The sequence below is a fragment of the Centruroides vittatus genome, unplaced genomic scaffold (assembly GCF_030686945.1).
Source record: "Centruroides vittatus isolate TY-2023 unplaced genomic scaffold, ASM3068694v2 scaffold_861, whole genome shotgun sequence".
In the NCBI taxonomy this organism is placed as follows: Eukaryota; Metazoa; Arthropoda; class Arachnida; order Scorpiones; family Buthidae; genus Centruroides; species Centruroides vittatus.
In genome coordinates, this window is record NW_027122718.1 from 2,899,252 (window position 1) to 2,925,962 (window position 26,711).

Consider the following 26,711-nt stretch of genomic DNA (forward strand, 5'->3'; position numbering starts at 1 on the left):
GGTTCGGCCAGGTCCACAATGGGGCGGCCGGGTGGTGAGGGACGGGGACCGACATATCTGGACGGACCCCCGAAAAATTCCTGGGGATTTTTCGGCCCGTCCGGATTCGATCCCGGGTCTCCCACGGCGGCAGGCTGCTAACCTTGACCGCTCGGCCATCCGGCCGCTTATGCAGACGGGTAAAAATAAAAACTTCATGAATTTTTCGGGAAGTGGGGCCCGTTCCTCACTACTCGACCGCCCCATTGTGGGCCAGGCCGAACCCGAAAAGGTCATGTTAGAACCTAGAGGACGAAAACAATTTAAAAAAACCACCCGAAAATATATAATTTCGTTTAATTAATGTTATAAAATTCTATTATTATCTATTTTAATTAATTAATTAATTTTAAGTGCTTTAGATAATAAATATATAAGGATAAAAATTTTCATAGATGGCGACTGTAAATTTTTTTTGGCTAGTATTATATCACCATTCGGTAATTCGGCAGAGAAGGTGTGTCTAACTGTCAGTATAATCTATACAACTTCGTTCCTCTATCGATATGATTATTTTTGGTGTTGTTAAGTAAATTCGATTTAAAATTAACCACTTTCTTCCGCAGATAAGGATTTTAATAACAATTAACCATGAAAGTTATAATTGAACTCGAAGAATGCCTTCAGGATTCCCCAAAATTCAGGTAACGTGAATTCCTCCAAATCAATTTATATTTTCCTATGAAAACAATAAATAATGGTAAGTCATTTATACGTTGATGCTATTGCGCTTAGAATTTATTATATATTTTTTAATGCTTTTACATGTCCATATGTTTGAATGTATTGGTGTTTGCAGCATCAACTGAGCAATAGGTTTTATATTAAATTACATTTAATATATTAATCCTTGATTAATGAATGTTTAATGCCTAATTACTGTATTGTATTCAGTTAATAGTCAAGCATAAGCTGATTTATTATTGTTTGTGTTTATTATTTAATAGTTAAAATGCTATTAAATAATAAAATTTCAATGTGTTGCATTTTTGTACAGGAGAAGAATAATTTAAAGTAACATCCTCGTTATTATACGTTATTGATTAATTTAACTATTGAGGAAGAAAGTGGATTAAGTGTGTAACCTGTTTTTTCGAGGATGTCGTAATAAATTATACGTCGAGAAAACTTGTCGTAATGTTTTTATACAATTTTAAAGTGCAAAAGTTTTTAAGAATTTATTTTTGGTATTAGGAAATAAGAGAGAAAATTTCTTTTCTATACGAAATATTGAATCGTTAAGTATTCGTATTATTACGTTATGAATATAAACTGCAATGCAACTGTTTTTATGCAACGTAAAACAGTTGCCTAAGTCAAAAATTTTCAAAATTTATGTTTTATGAAAATATATTTTATGTATTTAATTGAATGAATTTACTCTGTGTGTTAAATAACTGGATAAACTGTTGCATAAAAAAACCAATCGCTATAAAGCCAGCAAAATTCCTATCGCTGTTGGCTGCATCCAATCAATGTTGTAGGCCAGGGGTGGCAAACCTATGGCACGCATGCCCAAAGTGGCACGTAAGGAGAAATCATCTGGCATGTAATGTATCATACGATTTCTATCTTTTTCAATCATCCTTTCGGTTTATCACCTGATCATCCTTTTTTCAATCAGCTTTTTTACAGTTATTCTAATTAAAGCATATTTGTTTAATTTCTTTAAATTTTGTTATTCGAAGTCTGAACCTTTGGCACGCATTAACATTTTTAAAGCTAAGTATGCTTACAATATGGCACACAAACACAAAAATGTTTGCCATCCCTGTTGTAGGCTATTTGAATGTGGTTAAGTTGATAGTTTGATAGTACATTCTATTTTAGAAGATTAAATTACCTGAAGATGACTAATGAATATAGTTGAAAATGTAAAGCATTAATATTTGGTTGTGTTAATTAGTTGCTGGTTTTTTGCTGATTGGTGAATGAATTCAGCTTATATTATAAACTTTATGTATGCAGTAAAAGTTATTTTGTATGATTTTTTAAGGTATATTTTTTTTCCATTGAAATTCTTATACAGCAAATCTTCATTTAATGCAGTTTTGCTTAACATTGTTTCGTTTGCCATTTGTTTATAACATCACCGAGAAAAGATCCAAATACATTTGTAGTAATTTGCAATTATTATTGCTGAATTTTGTCTATAAACAGTAAAATTGATTCTGCCAGGTGAAAAATAAGTGCTGGATGTTGCAAACACTATCCAATTAGAATATTATTATCCTAATTATATCTTGTTTATATGATTTACTCTACAGTAGAATTGGTTTCATTATATGTTGTTTCACATAATGTTGCAATTTCCAAGAACCTGTCAGTGACATTAAGTGAGGACTTGTATTTTTAATTATGGGGAAAACCAAATTGTTTTTATTTTAAGTAAATCTGAGTTGCAAACATTTCTTAGTCTAGTATTTTATAAATAACATTTTTTAATAGAAGTATAGATTAATTCTAATTGTTTATATTTTTAAATGCATTCTCTATCAATCTTATCTAAAAAGACAAAATTGACTATAATTACATTAAAAGTTTTTAATATTAAATATACAAATTGTAAAAAACAATGATAAATTTTGTTTATATTTTTCTTTGAATACTAAGTATTTAAAAAAATTAAGGCTATTGATCTGAAGAATCCAGGATCAAATTCAGGTAAAGGATTGAGGAGTTTTTCATGGATATGTCAGGCTTTGTCCCTCACCATCTGGCTGCTCCCATTATTGGCATAGAAAAACACTTATTGCCCACAGAGTGGAAATAAAAATCAGTTCTTTTTCATATTGAATGAAAAACTATTAAAAAAATATACAAGAAATATAAATAACAGAATGATTAAACATAAAGTAAATTTTTTTGTTGGGCTACAATTTGAAAAAAATTGTAGACCTATAAATTCCCACTGTTGTTTGTCCGATGTCTGTCTGTCTTTCCTTAATCTTCAGAATAGAGTTATATGAAAGAAAGACTGAATATGAAAAGATAAGGGGCAGAAGGCCCCAATTAACTATATATGAACTTCTGATGCAAACTGGAAGTCGTGTTGTTTCAATTAAAAATTTTCCCCCAAAAGGAGTTAGATGACCAGCACGACTCTATTGTCAAAGGAAAGGTATGATGTACAGGAGCAAGCCTTTACTAATTTGAGGTGGAGAGCATATATTTTAAATGAAATAAATTAAAAATATGATTAAAAATTGCAGCCCAGCATTGTGACAATGTAACAATAAATAATTGCTTGTTTATTTTTATCTTATTTATGTATTATGTTATTTTATTTTTATTTCCATTGAGTTTAAATTTTATGTATGTTCTATATTATTTAGAATTTTTTTTGTGTTCTTTTTCATTTGAATTTTTGTGTTGTTCCACTTGATGAAGATTTATGTGAATAAGTTGAAGTGTTTTCAGTCCATTAAAATTTATTGCTGGAGTTATTCAAGGTGTACTTATTTAATTCAGTTACTTATCTAGTTTCTGAAATTTTTATATATAGACTAGCCTATTGCAAATGGACAGTATTTGGAGGACTGTTTAATATAAATATACAATTAAATCAAAACTGATAATGGCACGTTATCTGCGATGTTTCCATATTTTCTGTTTGCATATAAATCCCTGTGTAATTATTAATATTTTCAGGATTATATGATTAGTGCATCGTTTCTACTAGGAAAATTTATTTAACTGGTCATATGTTTCAAGTCATGTTAATGTAGATGTGATTGCAAATATAAAATTACACATTGTAATCAAATTACAGTAACTCTCAAATTCCTTGACTCTTTTAACGTAACATATAGTTTTAATGATTTCACTCTTATTTCATAATTTGTGTAAATTTGAAAAAATGCCTAAACTGATGAATATGAAAATTTTTCTTGAAATAAATTTTTTAAATTGCAAAATTCTTGGCACCATATGGTAAAAATAGACATTCACATTGCTTTTAATAAAACATTCAGCTACCTGAAGAAATTATTTGATGAATGTGAATATCATCAAAATGCTGGTCTGGTATATGACGATATTGGTTTATGATTAAGTTAAAAAAAATTTTTTGAAACATGTTTTTTTCTTTGTTTCAGAACATAGACAATGTCCAAGCTGTAATGGCCATTTTCTTGGAATGTTCAGTGTATGGTAGGTTACAGCATCATAGATAACAAATGCATGAACAGAAACACAAATCATTTTTACTTTCCCAGCTTTGCTATGTATAACAGAGGGAAAGTGTGGCAATCAGTCAAAAAATGACCCCCAAGATTTTTAAATTTTTGGACGTGGGACCTCGAAACTTCAAGTAATGCAAGAAAATTTGGGAATTTTTTCTATATGTATGGATGGTTTGTGTGTGGGGGGAAATGGTTTTATTCACCCTCTTTGAAGCTTAATAACTCCTGTGCTTTTTGTTGAAAATTTCTGAAATTTTGCAAGGAAGTTTGTTTATTAGGGAGATTGATGCTATTAAATTTTGGTGGTTAAAGGTTAATGGGGTGGGGAGATAAAGGGGGTTGTGTGTCATATCTTGAGTAGGGTCAGATTTAATGAATATTTTGCTTGTTATTAGCATTTACAATTTTTTATAAAACCCATCCCACCCCTCAAAATTAAGTTTTTTGCCATTTTATAATAATTAAAAAAATAAAAAGTTTTTAAAATAAAATATTGTAACAGATAGTACCACCAAATGTTGTCAGGAAAGTTAAGCAACTTGTTTCTGGATTTTTGTACTTTGTTCAAAGGTTTTGTGTTTGTTCTAAATTCTGGAATTTTTTTAATGCATTCATTGACAATAATAAATCAAGCTGTACTTTTTATGCTTTTTTTTTCCTCAAAACTTTATAAGGAAAACTGATTAAGATGAAGGTGATTATTAATATTTTTCATATTTGGAGGACAAGGAATAATTTTTTGAAATTATTATTCTATCTGGAGATAATTTTTCTAACTTTTTCTTAGGTTCTGGGTTCTCAACCAAAATAAAAGCCTTTGTTGGTTTATAATAACTGTTTAGTCAAAATTTGCATGCAATGTACAGTACTCAAATAAATCAAATGCACAGTTTTTTATGAATATTCTGCATATCAGTATTTTTATTTTATTTTTAGTGAAATCAAATGTTTAAATTAACAAATCTCAAATGAGGGATTGAACTTAAGGATGAAGCTCTTCCTTCCAAAAGCAAAAATAATGCACAAATTAATATAAAGCAAATAATAGAAACAATTAAGCAAAACATGAAAGCAAAGCTCCCTTACAAAGTGAGAGTAGATAACCAATTTTATAAATATCAATATTTTATTAATTTTTAAAACAATCTGAAACTATTTTATATTTTATGGTACTCTGTCTATAAACATTTCCAAAGTTCCAATCTAAATAAATATTTTTTTTTCAGATTCAAATTTTTATTTTTGGGTGAAACAAATTGATTTAATCTCTTAATGTAGTGGTTTCCAATCTTTCTATACTTCTGTCCCCTCTTTTTCAGAAAAAATTGTTGTGCCCCTTAATTTTTGTAACAATCTAATTTCATAAATATTGTCACTGTAATTTATTTAATGGTGTATAAAACAATATACCTTATTAAATAAAGTATATTGTTTGTCGAGGCTTGACTCTTGTTGAGACATTTTGGCGTGAGTGTAGATGGGTTTTTAGCATTCATACCCAAGTCGTTTGGATGAGGGTTGTGAATTATGCATAACTGTTATCTGATTCATTTTTTTTTTATTCATTACAAACTAAAAAAAAAATGATAATTTGGTGAAAACTGCACACCCCCTTGCAATAACCTTGTGTTACACAGATTGGAAAACAGTCTTAATGTGTAGATCTGAGATAACTAGGGGATGATATCTGCAGAAATTCTCAAATCCCAAGATAACTTGGGCTAACAAAATTGGCAGAAACTGCAGGTTCCAAGATAACTCAGGAAGCTCCAGATTTAGTGTTACATAATGTACTGTATATGCTCAAATAAACACTGATCATAAAAGAATAATCTCAATAAAATCATAATTGTTTACAAGAACAGTTATTTTTCGTATTTCCATCTAACTTGAATAAATTTTAAAATTTGTCATAACAGATTTATTGTGCATATTAATATAAATGAATTCAGCAATCTGTTTCAATCATTGTGTACTGATGCAAAATAAGATAAAATTATACCTGTGCATTTGAAGCAAAAATAAATATAAATATGTGGTCAATTTGTTCATGTTTTATGATCATAATTAATTGTACAAGTAAGAAGATGGTATTCTGAGAGCATTCTCACAAAAACAATTGTTGTGTTCAGAAGTTAACTTTTCAAATACACCACTTTCCAAAATAATTTTGTGATTAGCAATTGGTAAGCAACATTATTGCTTACCAATTGCTAATCAACAAAAAATCAAGTACCAACAAGATGCTATGGATTATGATGCAAACAATGAGACAGTAAAGAGAAGAGAATAAAAAAGTCTTGTTACTTTTTCTTCTCTTTTGTGAACTGTGTATTGTGGCATTATGTGCTGCACTATGCTGAGATTTATCACTCAAAAGAAACATTTTAATTTTTTAAGTTTCTTTTGTGTGATAAATCCTAACATTATTTATTGTGCTTATATTTTGTGTGTATAACTTGATGATAAAATAAATTTTGTTTTTGATTAGCACCTTTCTTGTTTGGCATCATGTGTAAGTATTCTACACAGTTAAGTTCCAATAATGATTTCTCTGGATAAAATATAACTTTTCTTTTGATGATTTCTGTCAAGCAATGTGTGCATTATGACATCTTTCTTTCAAGAAAGACTTGCATTAAGTGGTTAATGCCCTGTGATCTTTTAATCTGGTAGAAAATTCAAAAGTAAATCTTGATGTAGAAAGTGTTCATAAATATCTATTAATTCTTTAAATTGTGTTCTCTTCTTATCAAATCATATAGCATTTAAGTTAGCATGACAATTGTTTATGTCCATCTTGAATATCTGTCATTTGCACAATAAAAAACAAAATGTGACTTTGCACAAATATGGTTGCTCATCTGCATACACATTGACATCACAGGATTTGAGATAACATGACAACATAAGATTGGATAGTCTAACCATTCATTGGTATAAACCAATAAATGGTCAGACTATCCAATAAGATGCTGAATTTCAATTTCATTTGTCCAATTATATCTTCAGAGAGTCTTATTTATTTTGTTACTTAATTTATGATTAATTTTTACTTTCCTGGCTTCATTATATATAACAGAGGAAAAGTATGGTAACTGCCAAAAAATGACTTATCCAAAGATTTTTTTATTTGAACTCTGGACTTTGAAATGTTAGAAATGCAAAAAAATATGGCGCATTTTTCTGTATGTATGGATGTGTGTGTGTGTGGAGGCATGATTTTGTTTATCCTCTTTCAAGCTTAATAACTTCTGTGCCTTTTGTCGAAAATTCTTGAAAGTTAGCAGGGAGGTTCGTGTATTAGAGGAGATTGATGCTGTTAAATTTTGGTAGTTAAAGGTCGAGGGGGTGAGGAGATAGAGAAGGTCATGTGTGGTATCTTGAGTAGGGTCCGACTTAATGACAATTTTACTTGTTATTAGCATTTACAATTTTTTTTTGTTATAAAACTCGTCTCTATCCTCAAAATTAAGTTTTTCGCCATTTTATAATAATTAAAAATAGAAAAACTTTTTAGTAATAAAATACAGTCAACTCTGCATAAGTCAACACCTGGATAACTCGTCACTCGTCAGTTACGTAGTTAATTTTTTGTGGTCCTGGCCGACTTACATAGGCATTAATGTTATTAACCTTAAAAAACCTCGGTTTACTCGCCATCGTTTAACTCGTCACCACTGGATAAATCAACATACTTTTTCTGTTTCACACTTTTTAGAATTCTGATAAGTCGACTTCCTCCCTGAAAAATGAGTTCACACCACACAGCTTATTGTACAGTGTGAACTCATTTTTTCAGCAGGGGAGTCGACTTATCAGACGTCTAAAAAGTTGTGAAACAGGAAAAGTATGTTGATTTATCCAGTGGTGATGAGTTAAACGATGTCGAGTAAACTGAGTTTTTTAACATTCTCTTCTCTTCTATCTCATATGGAGATTATAGCGCTGATGAGGCTCTTTCTCCAATCTAGTGTTATTTTGTTTTTAGTTAAATCATCCTGTTCGTTTTATGTGTGTTTCCAGACCCAGCACTAGGATAGTTTCCGCAGTGACAGTAAGGGGGTAGTTTTCGGCACCCCCAAAGCAGTCCTTAGTGCCTTGTGAAGAGAACCTCTATGCAATTAATCGTTGTGATAGGTGCCCTTGCTAGTAAGGGAGCCCTGAACTCTGCCATTGGGCTTAGTACTGCTTTAATCAGCTTTAGGATGCTCGCCCTGTGAGCTCCGTTTCGTCGGGAAGTGAAATAGTGAAGGTACGAGCTAGCTCACGTAAGTTTGGACCTTAAGTACTCGGCATGGGCTGACCACGTGAAAGACTGGTGAAAGTAGATCCCTAGGATCTGTAGTGTGTCTCGTTGGGGGATAGTCCTCGAGCTCAAAGTTAGGGTAATCACCGGCCATCTCTTTTTGGCAGAGAAGTCAATGACTGCACTTTTCTTTGCTGAGAAGGTCAGGCTCCAACAGCTCGCCCAGTGGTCTAGGGCGTCCAGTGCGCTTTGTGCGTACTTAGTCACGCTAACCTGAGAAGTACTTGTCACAATGATGTAGATATCGTCAGCATATACTAAAGTCGTGACTGAGGGCGGGAGGGCTTCCCACAGGTCCACCATGTAACACGTGAAAAGTAGAAGCGCAAGGACACTCCCTTGCAGGACACCCTGGTTGAACTCGTAGAGGGTGGAGAACACCCCTCTCCAGCAGACTCGAAATACGCACCTCAAGAGAAACGAGGAGAGCCAACGACAGGTGTGGTTTCTGATCCCCAAGGTCAGCAGTTTCGCCAGAAGTCTTCTTGGCAGACCGAGTCATACGCTTTTTCGAGATCCAATGCCACTACATATGTCCATTTATGTTGGTCTCTAACCACTGCGACGTGGTGATGTAGAACCACCAGGGCTTCCTCCATGCCCCTGTAAGGGAGGAACCCGAAGTGGTGGCGGTGGAAAGGGTTCTCCTGGACCAGCTGAAGTTGGATGCAATGTTGGACCATCCTCTCGAATGCTTTCACTACCTGTGAAGTGAGTGATATCAGCTTATATGAGCTTGCTGACGTGGGCGGACGTCCAGGCTTTGCTATCAGGACTATTATCGTTGTTTTCCATTCTGGGGGGCAGTCCCCTGTTGTCTAGATGTCATTGAATCTATCGAGAAGAGCCCTTAGGCCCTCTGGCGGAAGGCCCCTCAAGGCTTGCACCGCTATTTGGTCCAGGCCCGGTGTTGTAAGTCACAACCAGCGGATCGCCTGTATCAGTTCCGGCATCGTGAAAGGCTGCTCGTTGCATCTATTCTGTGATCGTTGGGGCTCCAGGAGGGGCGCAAAACATCCCTGCACACGGGGGCAATGGAAAAATCTTGCCAATTCATCCGCCTGTTGACTTGGTGTGATGAGGACTGTTGGAGTTAGCAGGATGTGATTATCCTCTGCATTTTCCGACTGGGAGTGCAAGCGCTAGAAGATCCTGCAGATTGTTGCTGTTGTGAGCAGTCTGGCGCAAATGCTGTTCCACCAATCACGCCGGGACTGCCGACCCTGCACGAACTTCTTGTATGTAGTCTACCATGTGAGCGACGCATACTTCCGGGCCAGATTAAAAGCCCTTCTCTTCTTCACCTGTATGCGCCTACAAAGAGGGGTCCACCACGACGGGAGCCCCTGAGGTGGAGTGAGGTAGCTCTCCCGTCACTTCCGTAATTGTCTGTGCAACACTTCCCAGCAAATCATTGTATGTGCGGGGTGGAGGGTCAAGGTGCTCCTCTAGGCAGTTGGTGTACCGGGTCCAATCTGTTCTTCACCGGATACGGGTGGTTGTGTGCCGCAAAGATGTGCCTGGCATAGTTACGATCGTCTCTACTGGGGCGTGGTCGCTGCCCAAATTGTCTCTGCACGTACCCCACGTCGTCAATCCCAGAAGATCAGTCGAGCATAAGGTTATATCGATTGCAGTTTCCCCACCATGGTAGAAGTGCGTTGGTTCCCCGGTATTAAGGCAATCATAGTCCGCTGTCGTGAGCCATGTGAAGAGAGTTCTGCCTGTGCTGTTTGGCCCCATGCACTCCCTGTCCCAATGGGGATGGTGTGCATTCCAATCACCCCCGTATCAGTCGTGGCCTGTGGTCGCATTGGGTGGCCTTCTCTAAATCCTCCTCAGTGAGCTGGCCGTGTGGTGCATAGATATTGACAATCAAGAAGGGCCGTCCTGTGGCGAAGACTAGTGACTCTTGATATTCCAGATCGCCTGCCGTGATTCCGTGACTCAAATGCCGGGCGGCCACTGCTGGGAAATCGCTGTGAGGAGTCCTCCTTGGCCAGAGGGTCGATCCAATCGAAAGATTGTAAACCCCCGGTAGCCTAAATGTTGTGTTCGGCCTCAGCCACGTCTCCTGTAGCATTATGATGTCGGCCACTTTATACCAGTCCACTGTTAGGATCATCTCTCTCTTGGCCCGTACTCCCCTCACATTCCAGTGGATTATGCGTAAAGCCTGTTGGCCCTGTAGCTGCCTAGACATGATGACGGTGGCAGAGGTTGTGCGTCCGTGGGTCTTGACCCTTTCCGCTGGTGTTAAAGTTGGGAGTTCCTCCTGGGGCTGTCTGTTCGATAAGCTCGGGCCGCTCGGGTCCTCATCCCTTGTTGAGAGATCGTCTGTATCGGAATAACTCATTGCCGTGCGCTGCCGTCAAGTATGCCCTCTCGTCTTTTTTACTTGTGGTAATGCCACCTGTGTCTCTGCTTTCCTGGATAGGCGTTTCCCAGCTATCAGCGTCGCCGCTATCTGTGGCTGCTCCTGGGTTCGGTCCTGTCGGTTCGGTCTGCGGTGTGGGGGTCCAGTTTTCCGGACTAATCGCCTGTCGTATTGCACGCAGTTCCTCCCTTAGGGCTGCTACCGCTGTTTCAAGAGTTGTTAGACATGTCAGTATTTCTGTCTGCTGCCTCCTCTCTGTGTCGTTCCAACCCTCTGGCTCCCACTCTCCCCGCTGGGAGGTCCTGGGTCGCACTTGTGCTGGATGATGGTTTTGTAATAGCCACCGCTTGCACATATGTTTTGCCGTCCTCCCGTTGCGACTTCTTGGCTTTCGTGTAGGAGCGTCTCTTCTGGGCGCTTAGTTTGAGGATGTTAGCTTTCGCGCCGATACAGCAGGGCATTGTGGGGAGGTTACACTGTGGATGTTTCCTCTGCAGCGGATACAGTCGTCGGCGATCTTGGTGCATAGGGTCGGGTCGTGGTCCTCACCGTAACGATGACATCGTCGCCATCCTCAGCAAGTCTTCTCTGAGTGCCCGAAAGCGAAGCACCAGGTGCACTGTCTTGGCCGTGGTACGTAGCGCTCACAGCGAGAAACGTTGGTAGTATAGTTTTACAGAATTGATGGGAGTAGCCCGTGCTACCGAAAAATACACGGTAAAGGCTCGGGTGGCGAACGTCGTCGTGGACTGCGTGAATCGCCGAACCTCAATAATTGGGTGGCCGGCCTCGATTAGAGCCTCTAGCACTTCCTGAATTGATATTGGAGGGGTCTACCCCTTGCAGTAGGTACTCAGTTTGGGCACTGTCCGGGGCGAGACGACCCCTGACTGGGGTTCCTGCTAACTTGGTTAGTTGGAGAGCTCTTTCAATAGTCTGAGGGTTCCGAGACTAGTATCAGAAAGCCGCCCCTTGCATACCGAATGTCTGTTAAGGTCGCTGGTTGGGGAAAGTGCGGTTTAAGTGCTTGGTATAATTCTGCCGGACGGAGGCGGTGTAGTGGACCGCTCCCCTCCAAAAAGACAGTATACACGTGGTCCGATGGAAAATCCGGGCTCATCAGCCGGAATTTATCCAGTTCTGCAAGTTGGGAATATATCCGAAAACGTTTCACGTCGCGGCGGGCCACCGTCTCCGACGGTGCTGGCGCCTCCCCTGGATGCAAGTTTAGTTTGACTGCTCCAGCGTGGAGCTACCTCCAGGGTGGAGGTAACTCCACCCTGGAGTAGTACAGTACTTAAAATAAATCCTACCTACTCCGAAACTCGGTTAAGCAAGATGTATTAAGTGAAATAATAAAGAACTGCTAAACTAAACGTCATCCACACACTCGTTGAGTAAAGTGCACTTGCAAGAAAAGTCACCTGTACTCATCGAACTCCAACCTAAAATCCGATTCTGTTTTTTTTAACATTTATAACATTAATGCCTATGTAAGTTGGCCAGGACCACAGAAAGCTGACTAATTAACCTACGGTGTCGAGTTATCCGGGTGTCAACTTATGCAGAGTCGACTGTATTATAACAGATGGTGCCACACAGTTTTAAATGTTGCCAAGGAAGTTAAACAACTTGTTACTGGATTTTTTTCTTTGTTGATAGTTCTTTAATTAATATTTTAAATCTTGTATGAATGATACTTTAATTTATATAATTTAAAATATGTTCTTCACCTCAAATTAGTAGTGTCTTGCCTTTTGCACATCATACTTTTCCTTATAACAACAGTGTCATCCCAGTCATCTATGTAACTCCATTCAGGAAAAAATTTTGAATTGAATTCATGTGATTTGCAGTCTAGACTAGAAGTCACGTGAATACAACTCAAAATTTTGCCCTGAATGAAGTTACGACAATTCTTACAATTCAATACTTACAATTCAAAACTATATGTGAACTTCTGGTCTAGACCAGAAGTTTATATATAGTTTTGAATTGTAAGTACAGTAAGACTCTGCTTAATGTGATGATACTTCTCTAGACAACAAAGCACTCAACGAAACAGCATTAAACGAGATCATTTTAACATAGAGTAAATAGGGAAAGGGGAACACATGACCAAAAATAAACAAATTTTACTTTAATTTTAAGTTATTTTTATATTGATTTGCATAATAATATATGTTAAATAATACATAAACATATGCATATAGAAATGTAATGTTCATTTTTTGTGATGAAGGTTCTGGTTCTTCTGAAATTCTTGTTTTTTTCAATAAAGCTCTGTAGTTCCATTTGTCACTTTTTTCCTTTCCTTAAGCAAATGTCAGTAGCAAGAGATCATATTCAAAATGCCTCATCTTGCTTTTGCACTCCTTTCAAAATCTGGATCATTCACTACAATTTCATCAACGATTTCAGTTATCATTACTAAACTTTTCCTAAGGAAATCTGTAGAGAAATTCTTTGGATTCTTCGTTTTCAGAATCTCTATTCTCCAGTTCTACGTGAATTTTTTGTTCTGCCTGTTTGTGAAGATCATTGCTGGTAAGGTTTTCACCAGAAACCTGCAGTAACTCCTCAATATCCTGCTCGTCTACATATTCTAGTCCCGCTGTATCAATTAGGTTGACAATTTGGTCAACCTAATGATATTGCGATAAGCTCTTCTCATTGAGAATTCTTGGATACCTTCAGCCATAACTTTTTTCACACTTTGTTTATGCATTGATCAGTTAATTCCTTCCAAGCAAAGTTGATATTGCCTATGGCATCCATGATGTTATATTTTTTCCAAAATTGCGTCAAAAAATATAGATTTAAGGAAAGTACAGTGATATGATGAATTGCCCCACCTTTTGCTGATTGGTTCGTGTTTGGGAATAATCAATGAAATGCCGCAATAATTTGAATCAGCATAAATTTTGAGCTTTTTTTAGGCTTCGAGCAGACCGTATTGTATCGAATCAGCGTTAATCAAGACAGCGTTAACTGGGGTCTTACTGTATATATAGTTAACAGGGCCTCCAGCCTCTAATATTTCCATATCTGGTCTTGACTTTCATCTATCTAACACTGTTCTTGAGATTAAGGATGGATGACAGAGGGATTTATGTCTATAATTTTTCCAAATTGCAGCCCAATAAAGTAATTTGATTGTATAAATTACTTTATTTTCAAAATGATGACATCAACATATATTCAATAGTTTCAGTTTCTGTTTTATGACAGGAAATAAAATTTTAATATAAATATTTATTATTTTTATATTTATTTATTATTATTATTATTATTAATAAATATAAATATTTATATTATTTATTTAATATAAATATTTAATCAATCAATCAATGATATAATTTTATTGTGTTTATATGTAATTTAAATGAATGCACAAATGTTTTTTGAATAGTTGTACGGTAGGTTACAGCTTTTTAGTTACAAATAACCAAGAGAGCAAATACCAAGAATTGTGTGTATAAATTTAATAATCATGTAATCATTACAAAAACTACTAGTAAATACTAATTGAAAATCGTTTTTAATTAATTTATAATTTAAATATAATTTTATTTAATTTATTAATTAAATGGTTTATTTCTGCTTGTAAATATTAATTTTTCTAGTAAAGAAATAAATTTTTTATAAGAAAAATTCATAATATTTAAAGAGCTTTGAAATACATTGCATAAAACATTGCTATTAATTGATTCAGTCAGTCACATCAGATTGGACAATATTGGATTGTTTTGATATAAAACCCTGAGAATAGTAGATCTATGATAGTTTTTTGACTTATCAATTTTTGGAAAATATAGTAAAAAACTAGTTAGAGACAGAGCCTTTATGAAATCCAGAAAATTGCATTATTTTAGCATCACTGTTAAATTTTTCTAGTAAACACACTGTTTAAGGTGGGATCTGAGAGATGGGAACAGAAAGCTGTGTGTGCTACAATTTTATTATTAATTCATATTAGTATAATCTCTATGAAAATACTGGTATAAATTAATATAAATAAAATAAAACTTCTCCAAAAACTGGGCTATACTATATTGTACAAAAATTCACTACCTTTATATTCACCCAGCCAATTTTTCCGAAAAAACGAATGTTTCTGGTCTACTTCTAAAACCTGCTTCGGGTGAAAAAATTTTTAAACAGATGGAACTTCTAACATTTTGATGTTCTAATATGTCAAATGCAGAAGAGCTCACATGTACAGTACATTCAAATTTAAAATTTTACAGAATCTACCAATAGGATGCATCCAAGTGTAAAAGTTCTAAAACTGTTTTTCATAATGATGTATCAAAGAGGGCCTGCTATGCCTGTAAAATGTGCTTCTCCTCCTCAAAGTTTATACATTGACCCTGCTTCTCTGATATAAAAATCCCAAGCGTCTCTAGTACTTTGAGTTGGTCCGTGTTTGCCATTTTTCTAATTAAGGTAGCACATTGTAAATCGGGTTTAATTTCCTCCTCCCCTACATATATTGAGAGGACAGTAGACTGCCTCCATCTATTTATATCGGCTCTGTGTTCTGTTAAGCACTTTCTAAGTGATCTCTGGATTGGACCTGTATGTTTAATATAAATAACTTCAACTAGATATAAAAACCAATAAACCAGCAAAAGTAAAAGAAATAAAACAAAAACAAATGTTTTCTTTCATTTTAAACAGTCATCCTCAGGTTCAAAGAATGCAGATATAAATGAATGCATTTAAAAAAAAAAAAAATAGAACAGAAATTTAAAAGTTGTATATATTACAAAATACTCACATGTCTAATGCAGCATTTAACATCATGCTTCCAACTGGATAAAAAATGTAAAAAATTAGTTTTTTTAAATGGTTACTTAATGTATAGTTAACGTAATAGTTTAAAAAAAGTTAAGTAACCATTTAAAAAAAGAGAATTTTACAAAAACTGAAATACATAACCTAATTCAAGATGTATGGGAGGTCAGAATGCCTTCCACTTAGTTGCAAGAGTCCATTTCCTTATAATTGACCACCATACCTTTTTTAAAGGCCTTGAATATCTTTAATTGTTCCAGATGTTTCAGGTGCTTGAGTCGTTACAATGGTATAATAAACGGGCGTTATCAAATTTAACCTGAACATTGTTATCATTGGCAAATGTGGCTAGTGTGGTTGTGGAAAGACCCTTCTGAATAGTATATTGATAAAAAGAAAAAGTGCTCACAGTATTCATGTTGCCTGGCTATACTTGAAATACAATCAAGTTCTACTTTTCTATCCGTTGCTGTCAAACAATGGGTGTTAGCTTTCTTATAAGGGCCTTAAAAGCGGAGATCTTATTATTGAAAGGATTGTGATTTTGCGTGAATGAAGAGTGGCATATATGAATTTTTACAGAACACCTTTGTTATCAACTGCTCGTGTTGTAATTCATATTAGTTAGAACCTGTGAAAAATGGAAACTTAAACAAGTATTGAATTGAAAAACCTGACACACACAGATTAGGAATGAAATGAAATCCATCAATAATTTATTTTACTTATGTGATGAAGTTAAATATTATTATAATTGTCATTAATGAATTTTAAAATTATTTTTTAACATATGCTGTTCAGCCTAAATCATATCTTATACTAATGTATAAACTACAGTTAATATGACCAACAAGAGTCTAATATTGAACAATGAAGTAAAATACAAGAAGTTAATATTAAAAAAATTTAATAAATTTTAATATGTAACTTTAAGAATATATTGTACATTAAATCTTTGCAACAAATTTAAACATCTTTTGGTTCCTATTTGAGTCAACAAAGAATATTAGCCATTTTTCAAGTTGAGATGGGATCTTGTGAATAAAGTGAATGTCGTGATGAGACATTTCCTATTAGCTATACAGTAGAGCGTCATTTATCTGAAACGTTGGTTAACCGAAAGCTTTCCAGTCGGACTGTGTCGTGCTGAATCGAACGTTTTTGATACTAGATTAACTTCTAAAGTATAATTTTTTTGTTTTTATATTTTTCAATATATTTATTTTGTTTGTACAAAATAAAGAAATAATTTTTAACGATACAATAGCCTCGATTATTATTATAAAAATATTCGTTAGGCTTAAAATTGACGAAAATTCAACACAAAGCAACACTCAAATGGAGAAAAATTCAACACAAAGCAACGTGCAACAGAGAAAAATTTCAACATCGGATAGGTTAATATATTTTTTGTACATAATCAGTTATCCGAACAACCCCAGTCCCCAATTGATTCGGATAAATGACGCCCTACTGTACTTTGATGGAAAATTTTTCAGCGTGTGAAAAGAAGAAACTTGCTCTACCTCATTTAGTATTCGAGTTTAGCAGAAACTTTGTAAACTATTGTTATATTATCTGTTTCTGTTCTCTCGCTGTATTTTGGGTAGTCCTGGTCTAACTGTAAGATCGTTTTGATTTTAAAATAGTGGTAAGATTGTTCAGTTTTCCCACCAACGTATTGACATATTTTAAAAAACATATTACACAAAATATTGAATACTTCACTGTTAATTATTACTAAGATAAATGCAAAGAGAATTTGAAAGTATTGCACTTGAATATGAGCAAGTAAATCAATGAAGATGGCATCTAAAAGTATGTTTTCAGTGAGAAAACACAAATTTCACTTAGAATGTGGGTGCATGGCATAAATTTTTTTCAGTTGAGAATATATAAATGAAAGTGCCAGTATATTTTATTTTCTGAAGCCTTTTATGTTGAAGTCATTTGAAAGACTGTAGCAAATACTGTCTAGATTGAAACAGTAAAAAAAAAAAAGTGTGAATTGAAATTTTGAAGCAATGATCATTTCCTTGTTGAAGCCAACCTAAGACTGAAAACATGTTTAAGCTGGAAACTTTATAATGTACACATTTAACTGTGTTTAAATTTTCATTTTAGTTAATAAAATCTAAAAGTGGAACAATGAAAATGCTTTTATTTAGTACCATGCGTATCATAACAATAATAATTAATAAATATATCAAATAAATTTATAAGCATATAAAGAAGAAAAATTTTAAGAATATAAAGCAGTAGAATTGGATGTATATTGATGTAAATTAGTATCCTAAAACTATATATATATATATTTTTTTAAATAAAGTTTGTAAAAAGTTGAAAATATTTAATAATAATTCAATTTTTATAGATCTGCACTTCAACAAAATGAAGATGATATAGATCAGCTTGAACAAAAATTAGAAAAGGTAAGATATTTTAGAATTTGTATGATATATTTAAGAAATCTTTCATAAATATAAAAACATTTTTTATTATTAAAGAATTTTTGCCTGGACATTTGATAAGGCTATTCAACAATTATTAAATAATTAGTTTAGATTTGTAAAATAAACTGTTTTAAAATTTACATATACAGTATTATGATTAAAATTCCATTACTATAAATTAAATTCTTTTCCATGTTCCAAACTGAATATGGAAATGAAAGAAACATTAATGTATTAATAACAGATTTATAAACATTATTATGGAGTATTATTTATTAAATTAGGGTAAAATATGTATTAAAATATTTTGTGATACTGAGTAATTGCATATTTGATAAAAATAAAATAGTGTAGTTAAAATAATTATTCTTACATGGAATTATCAATTTTATTCAATAATATATGTTTCAAAAATATATATTAATTTTTCATAATTCACATAAATGTTGAATGTTAATTAAAAGAGAATACTATTACAAATGTTATAAATAATTTCATAGTTGCCTTTAAAATACCTAAGTAATTCAAAACAATGTAAATTAAGTTAACTAGCATTGTCTGGGTGTTAAAGAATCTGTCCAGTGTCAATTGCTTTTCTCTCTCCAGGATTTTTCAGAAGTAATTAATAGCATTGTAATTGTAGAGATCCCCAAGCCTATTAACCTCAACCTGGTTTGGATGCCATTGTAAGACTGTTGTTCTGATATCCTCCCACTTCAAAAGTTGTTTAATAGCAGATACCAGCATTAATCCTCTTTTTCAGAAGAAAACATGTCTCGCCGAGTTTCTTGGTGTTCTTCTGTCGTCAGATCAGTTTCGGGTTCCATGATGAGCTCTTCAATGTTCTTTATTTCTCAGATGTGATTTTTGTTACTCCTTAAACTGCTTGAGTCTTCATGATTACACAGTATCTTTCTTAGATAAGATTGAACTGCACCCTACTGTAGACCTGTTCGAGCCATACTGCCCAGCAACATCAGACATCTTCTGCCCACTCCCTACCTTTGTTATTATTCTCTCACCTTCAAAAATAAAATCCGACGCAAAACTTAATGAGTGCCTGCCCGACAGTCTTGCGAATACTATAAAAGAATTGTTTCTGTTAGAAAAATAAAAGGCTGGAATTACAAGGGAGAGTTTCAAAGTTCAGATGAATACTATCCAATCAGTATATACTGGGTTGTTGTCGTCTCCCGCGCTCCAAAAAGTTTCAAATTGTTGCCCGAAGACAAGAGAAGACCAATCGATATTCATTATTTTACGTCACTTCTTGTGTTTATTCTGTGAGGTGTTCGCTATCCTATTTGTTCATTAACCAATCACCCAATGTATTAGTTATAAAATCAAAAAATAAATGCTAATTAAAGTAACATAACATTAAAATGTTATGTTACTTATGTATTGATAAATTTTTTACATAGAAAATTTTTATTAGAATTTATACAGTGTAATTTCTTATGAATATTTCTGAAAAATTAATTTTTTCATTAATTATGCTTTCAAAATATTTCCAAATTAGTAAGGTTTAAAAATAATTTGGAATAAAAAGTTTCTAATCAGTAGAGTTATCTTGGTTATTTCAGATATCAGTATGAATCATTGATATTAATATTTAGTGATATAATGCATTTATCAAAATAAATTAAAACAAATCAAATTTGAAATAATTGATGCAATAAAATAAATTTTGAAAGAAGTTTTTTTTTTTGAAATGTTACCAAAATTGCATCAATCACTTACCAATCTAAATAAATGTACCAAATTGTCTAAAGCCAAACAATCAGCTAAACATGACTGGGGGATGCCTTAAGTGCCCATGTCCTTATCTCTTTGGCACTTGGCCAAGAAATTAAGGCCATTTGCATTTTCTTTTGGAAATTTGTAAATTAAAAATTAATTTATTATAATTATTAAAATTAATATGAAGTGGCAACATATCCATCTACCTCTAATAAAATTAATTGGTAACTAATTATTAATGTAGCCTGAAAATACTTCAATTATTTGATAAACGATGGCTTTAATCAATTAAATTGTGTTTTGAGTTGATATTTTTTCTTATTATAGAAACATATATTAGGTAAACTGGAAAGTAATGTCGTTTCTGCACATGTCAATACTTGTTTATCATTTATCAGCTCATTGTGTACTTCAAAGCCATGCGAAAGACATTTTAAAGTTAAAGTGACTTGTTTACTTGTAAATAATTAAATCTTAAATTTTATTTTGCAATTTTGGGTGAAATGGCCAGCCAAATACCAGAAGAGGTACATATCCGGCATTGTATGCTTTTTGAGTTTCACAAGGGTAGTAACACAACAGTTGCTACCAAAAACATTTGCGATGTTTATCTAAGTGCATTAGATGTTCGTAAATGTCAAAGGTGGTTTTCTAAGTTCAGATTCGGTAATCTTGATCTTTCTGACTCGTATCGATCAGGAAGACCAACAACTTTAGACAATGATGTGCTAAGGGCGAAAGTGGAAGCAAATCTGTATCAGACAATCAAGGAACTGTCAAACACTCTTAACCAACCTTGCTCGACCATCCAAGAACATTTGCAGCAGATTGGTAAAGTATGCAGAGCGGGCATTTGGGTCCTGCATAATCTGTCTGAAGAAAACAAAGCTAACCAATCCACCACATGCAACTTATTGCTTCAACGGCACAATACAGAAGCGTTTTTTGATTGCTTGATCACTGGAGATGAAAAATGGGTCCTCTATGATAATCCAAAATGCGAAAGGCAGTGGCTCTCTCCGAATGAATCGCCACAAAGTACTTCTAAGCCAGGTTTACATCCTAAAAAGGCGCTTTGTGTGTTTGGTGGCATATTCGCAGAATCGTTCATTTTGAAGTGCCGAAACCTGGAAAAACTGTGAATGCAGACCTTTACTGGACAGTTGGATCAAGTAAATCAATGTTTAATTGAAAAGTGTCCAGTGATTATCAACAGAAAAGGCGTTATTCTGCAACACGATAATGCAAGACCACACTGTGCAAGACGAACCCTGGAAAAAATTTAATGAATTGGGATGGGAGGTACCCTCACCCACCATACTCGTCTGACATTGCACCATTGGATTTCCATTTATTCTGATCGCTACAACACTTTCTGTGACAAAAAATTTGAAAATTTGGATGATATCTGAAATGCCATCTCCAGATGTTTTGCTCAAAAACCAATTGATTTTTATCGATCTGGCATTGAAAATTTGCTCACTAGATGGCAAAAGGTTGTTGATAATGAGGGTCATCATTGATTAAAAATAAAAACAAGTTAATTTATTTGTTTGATTTTAATGTAAAAAAAACGACATTACTTTCCGGTTGCCCTAATATTATTCAGTAAATCCTGTCTACATGAAATATGCCTAAATGGAAAAAACTTTAGAATGGATCAGGTTTTCTACATTAAATTTTGCTATAAGTTGGAAACCATGTCTAACATGGAAGTGGAAGAAATTTTTGGGTACAAAAAATATAATTTTTCACTTTATTCAAGTTGAATTAAGATTTTACTTGTGGATAAACAAGTAAAATTTCCTCTAAGTATAAGTCACCACAGAGTTTGACAAACTGTGTTCCGAGATGAATTTGATCATTTTCATAGAAATGAAGGTTACATGATGAGAGACATAGACACAAAATCTCTGTTACTACAGTAGAGCGTCGTTTATCCGAATCAATTGGGGGCTGGGGTTGTTTGGATAACTTATTTTTCGGATAACCGATTATGTACGAAAAAATATATTAACCTATCTCATGTTGAAATTTTTCTTCGTTGCGTGTCACTTTGCGTTGAATTTTTGTCGATTTTAAGCCTAATGAAAATTTTTTAAATATTAATCATGGCTGTTGTATCATTAAAAATTATTTCTTTATTTTGTACAAACAAAATAAATATATTGGAAAATATAAAAACAAAAAAATTATATTTTGGAAGTTAATCTAGTATCAAAAATGTTTGATTCAGCAACACACAGTCCGACTGGAACGCTTTCAGTTAACCGATGTTTCGGTTGATCGGCTTTCGGATAAACGACACTCTACTGTATTAGCCTTTGTTGAAATAAAACAAGATAATTGAATACTTCTAAGAATTTGGGCACCTTCAAGATTCAAATGAGTTTCTGAGAACAGATTTCAAGAATAAGCAACAAATGTAACTTATTGAAAATAATGAGAATAAGGTAACACAGTGCTGCCAGTTTTCCTTGTATGAACTATGGAGTAGTTAGTAACTAATTAGTACCAGATATAAATATGAATTATTTTATAATTTTATGTGTTTTTAATATTACCATAAAAAAAATGTGTTCGTTATTAATATATTTATAATGTGTAAAAAATAATCTGTGCAGAAAATTAAAATATCATTTTTCTTTTGTTTGTCTTGAATGCAGTATGGCAATGCTACTTATATATTTATAATATATTTTGTCAGGATATCCTACATTTGTTAAATCTTGTATTCTGGATTTATTAAATGAATATCCTGTATATATCCTGTTCAGAAGAGGAAGGAAATCTAGCTCTGCATACTAAATTTATGATAAATAGAAAATTTGTAAAATTGTTTAGATTTTTGGATTAAAAAAAACAAAAGAAAATGTTGAGTTTAGTTAAATCTGTCAACATCTAAAACTCCATATTGGTATCTTGTCAAACCATTAATATATTTTTTTGATATTTAAAAACAAAAATTGAAACAAATATTGGAACTACTTATTTCAATAAGTAGTTCTAATACACCGTTTGTCAGAAAAGTTCCAGGATAAAGCTCATAAAAAAATAGAAAATTTGCAATTACCAAGTAATGATCCTAGCTCCTGTCAGAGTAATCCCCTCAGCTATCTATACACAATTGCTAATGTTTCTAGAAGTCTTGGAATCAAGCAGAGAAAGCACCAAGTGCGATGCTTGTTAGCTCATTTGTCACAGTCTGTTGGATGTCTGCAATATCTTGACAAAATGTCCCTTTCAGTTGCAACCTTTTGTCAAAAATGTGTGATTTTTTTTTCTTGTTTTCGTGAGTGAAAAGGCGGACAGATGAAAGGGATGTTTTCTCAAGATATTGCAGACATTCAACAGACTGTGACAAATGAGCTAACAAGCATCGCACTTGGTGTTTTCTCTGCTTGCTTCCAAGACATCCAGAAACATTGGCACTTGTGTATAGATTGCCGAGGGGACTACTATGACAGGAGCTAGGATTATTACTTGGTAATTGCAATTTACTGTTAATATTGCTCGTAAAAGAGCTTTGTCTTGGAACATTTCTGACAAAGGGTGTGTTTATTTTATTTGATTAATTCTTACATTCAGAAAATTTAATTTTTGATCCTTTGAATATGTCTAGTGTCTAATAAGTTGGAGATAAAGGTTTATCATCAAAAATTGTATTCCAGAACAGGGAAAGTGAATAAATGGTGATTACTTTTTCAACAGACTGTGTCTTCAATTTTAAAATTTAGATATTGCCATCTCACAGGCAATATGGATTGATTTAAAATGGCATCTCTTATCACATTGTCCATTATAGAATAGAGGAATACAGCTGTGGCATGATTATGTAGAATAAAAAGATGAAAACTATTTCAAAAGATTGCAGAAAACATTGTCAATTTTGAATTTTCATTATCATGTATATCAACTTTGGAGTTTTTTGTGCTTGTTGTATTCCAGGATATGAACATTTTTGCTTATGGTTATCTTAACACTTTTTGTGTCAGTTGGGAACTTTTGTCACATTCATTCTACAGCTCTGATTTAGTGACTACTACCTATTTGAACCAGAGTTTCTCAGTGGGAAGAAGTTTTAACTAAAGAATTGAAATCCAGGATTTGACTCCAAAAAGAAAAAAAAAAAAACAGAAATTTTTGTGATTTTACATAGAAATATAGGTCTATACTTAATGCATTTTATTTAAACTGAATACACAAAATGAAATATATCTGAAAAATTAAAAAGGCAATACTTTTCAGAACACTTTTGTAGAAATTGTGATTAAAAATTATCAGTATATTTAAAGTATTGTACATACAATTATTGATTTTCTGTTTATCTAATTAAGATAAGCATCTTATTTAGTAGAATTAAATATAAGATTATACAGAAATTGATTTTAATTCTAAAATTTAGTCTTTTATTTTGTGATTAGTTTGGAATTAGTTTCTCACAAACTTATATTTGTTTTTATGTACTTGAGATTTTTGGATAATTTATGATTTGTATCATTTTTTTAAGTACTTCAGGTTGAAAAAAAATATGTAAAATCCATTTAAGCTTTATAACAATCTTTTAACAAAAATTTTAGTATTATTATTATTTCTTTTATTTTTATAACAAAGAAATTAAATGATGGCAAAGGAAGCAAATCTTTTTTGTTGAATTAGTTGATGTTTAGTGCTAGAATCACTGAAGGAATTCAAAATTTATTTGAGATTAAATGCTTTTTTGGTATATTCCATTATCAGATTTTACAAACTTGAAAAAAAAGTTGAAGAGGCATTCAAAAGCTTTGTACAGAAATGCATTAATGGTTTTCATAGTACTTTTCATTTTTTGTTCCAAATGTATAAGATCTAATGATGCAATGTGTATTTCCAAAAAGTATTTAATCTCAAATCTTGGTACTCTTTCAGTGATTCTAGCATTATATTATCTTTATTTCCTATGGAGTCGGTGAACTGGAGAAACTGTTAGGATGATATTTGAACTATCTTATGAAAAGATCTGAAAAACAGAGTTGTTTTTTCACATTTAATGCTAGAATTATCTGTAGATTAAGTATTGAGATTTTTAGAACTGATATGCATCTTTAATTTTTTTTTTCAATTTAGTATAAATATCAGATGCTATTTCATTTGTATCTTCAAAAAACATGAAGTGCATAATTTAAAACCATTCTAGCATGAGATAAACTTTAAATAAATCTTATTTTAAACATTTACCATAGGGTTTACACTTGTAATATATAATGAAATTCTCTAACTGTTGCTATATTTCAAATATATAATGTTTGTTTGAACAAGAATATTCATAGGTTAGATTGCCGATTATAAGTGATTATATCAGGAAATGTAGTCTAAACTAGATCAAACATTACAAGTGATATTGAATAGTTTGAGGACAAAGTTTTAGAACACAACAGACTACAGAAGCTTTTTTATCAACATTCATAAGTACAGTTATTGTTTGCTTCTATGTTAAACTAATTTTTCTGCTATACACAAAGGTTACAATGGCAATGCATCATCTGCATGATAAGCAAAAATTACAGATTCAAATCTCATTTTAATCAATTTGGTTTTCCTTTCCAGAACATTCTAAATTATTTAATTGTTTTCAATTTCTAATTATTATATTACTATCTTGTTTTACATATAACTTTCTATCTTTAAGTCAAATAGTAGAATTTTGTATATAATCATTTAGCTTGAAAATGTGGAGTTAGTATTTGGCAATTAATAATTGGGCTTGGTTATTATTTATATTTATATAGCTAACAATGTTTAGCTTTCAATTGAAACACTTATCTGCATTTTTGTTTATATATCTTACTTAATTTGGAATATTTAGCATACTTCCTCATCATAATTGAACATCAAAATCAATAGTCATTTCTTGAAAATTTACAAAGGCTGATAACTTGTATTTATTCTTTTTATTGTAATATATTTTTATGTTTAATGCAGTTTGCTATTATTCCAAACACACTGTACATTTGATGAGTGTGATTTTAATATTACACTTAGAGTTATTAATTGGTATTTTATACATTTATGGGAAAATATTTGTTTAAAAATTCCTTGTCACTTTTTCAGCTGATTTTTGATATTTTCAGTTCAATTTTCAAAGTTACTGAATGTCCAAATTTTTATTTATGTAATAATAAAATATGATTTACAATATTTATGAGTTGTCGAGCTTTCATTAATTTTAAATTATATATTTTTTTTTTACAGTTAATTAAACTATGTAATAATATGGTAGAAACTGGAAAATCTTTTATAGCATCAAAAAAGTAAGTATAATATAAAATAAAAGTTTAAAATAAGAAATGAAAAATTTTTAATAAATGAAATTTTCATATTATTTTTCATGCTATCGAAACAATTCAAATTTAATTAATACAAACTAATTTAAATTGAATTTAAGATAAAATATTGTTTAAAATTAAGTTTTTGAACTGTAATTTATTTATAAGATTTTTTTATAAATAATATGCTTAAATAAACTGGCCAAAAGAACAACATTATTTATATATATATATGTATTCAGTGCAATCACATTTTATGCAAACTTGAAATTGTATGATACAAAAAAGCTATAAAAGCTTACTTTATGTGCAAAATTTGAAATAATGCAAATTCTTAAAACCTATAAAAAATTTGATATGAATCATGTATGTATTTGAAAACTGGTCAGCTGAGTATATTTGTACTCTTAATAAATATCTCAAAAACTGGAGTGTGATTACTATTACTAACTTTAAAACACCAGAAATCCAGTAAAAAGATATTTATTAGTGAAATGTGCTGTG

At 32.6% G+C, this 26,711-nt stretch overlaps 1 protein-coding gene across 1 annotated transcript in view; it reads left to right on the forward strand.

Moving 5' to 3' along the window:
- Positions 1-485: 485 nt before the first annotated feature.
- The window catches only part of CenB1A (Centaurin beta 1A), a 62,110-nt gene continuing 35,884 nt past the window's right edge, over positions 486-26,711 (forward strand). Inside the window, exons 1-3 of the mRNA XM_067288279.1 lie at positions 486-683; positions 18,084-18,141; positions 26,134-26,192. Coding sequence (XP_067144380.1) covers positions 631-683; positions 18,084-18,141; positions 26,134-26,192 — 170 coding nt within the window. The 5' untranslated portion in view covers positions 486-630. The remainder of the gene's footprint in view (positions 684-18,083; positions 18,142-26,133; positions 26,193-26,711) is intronic.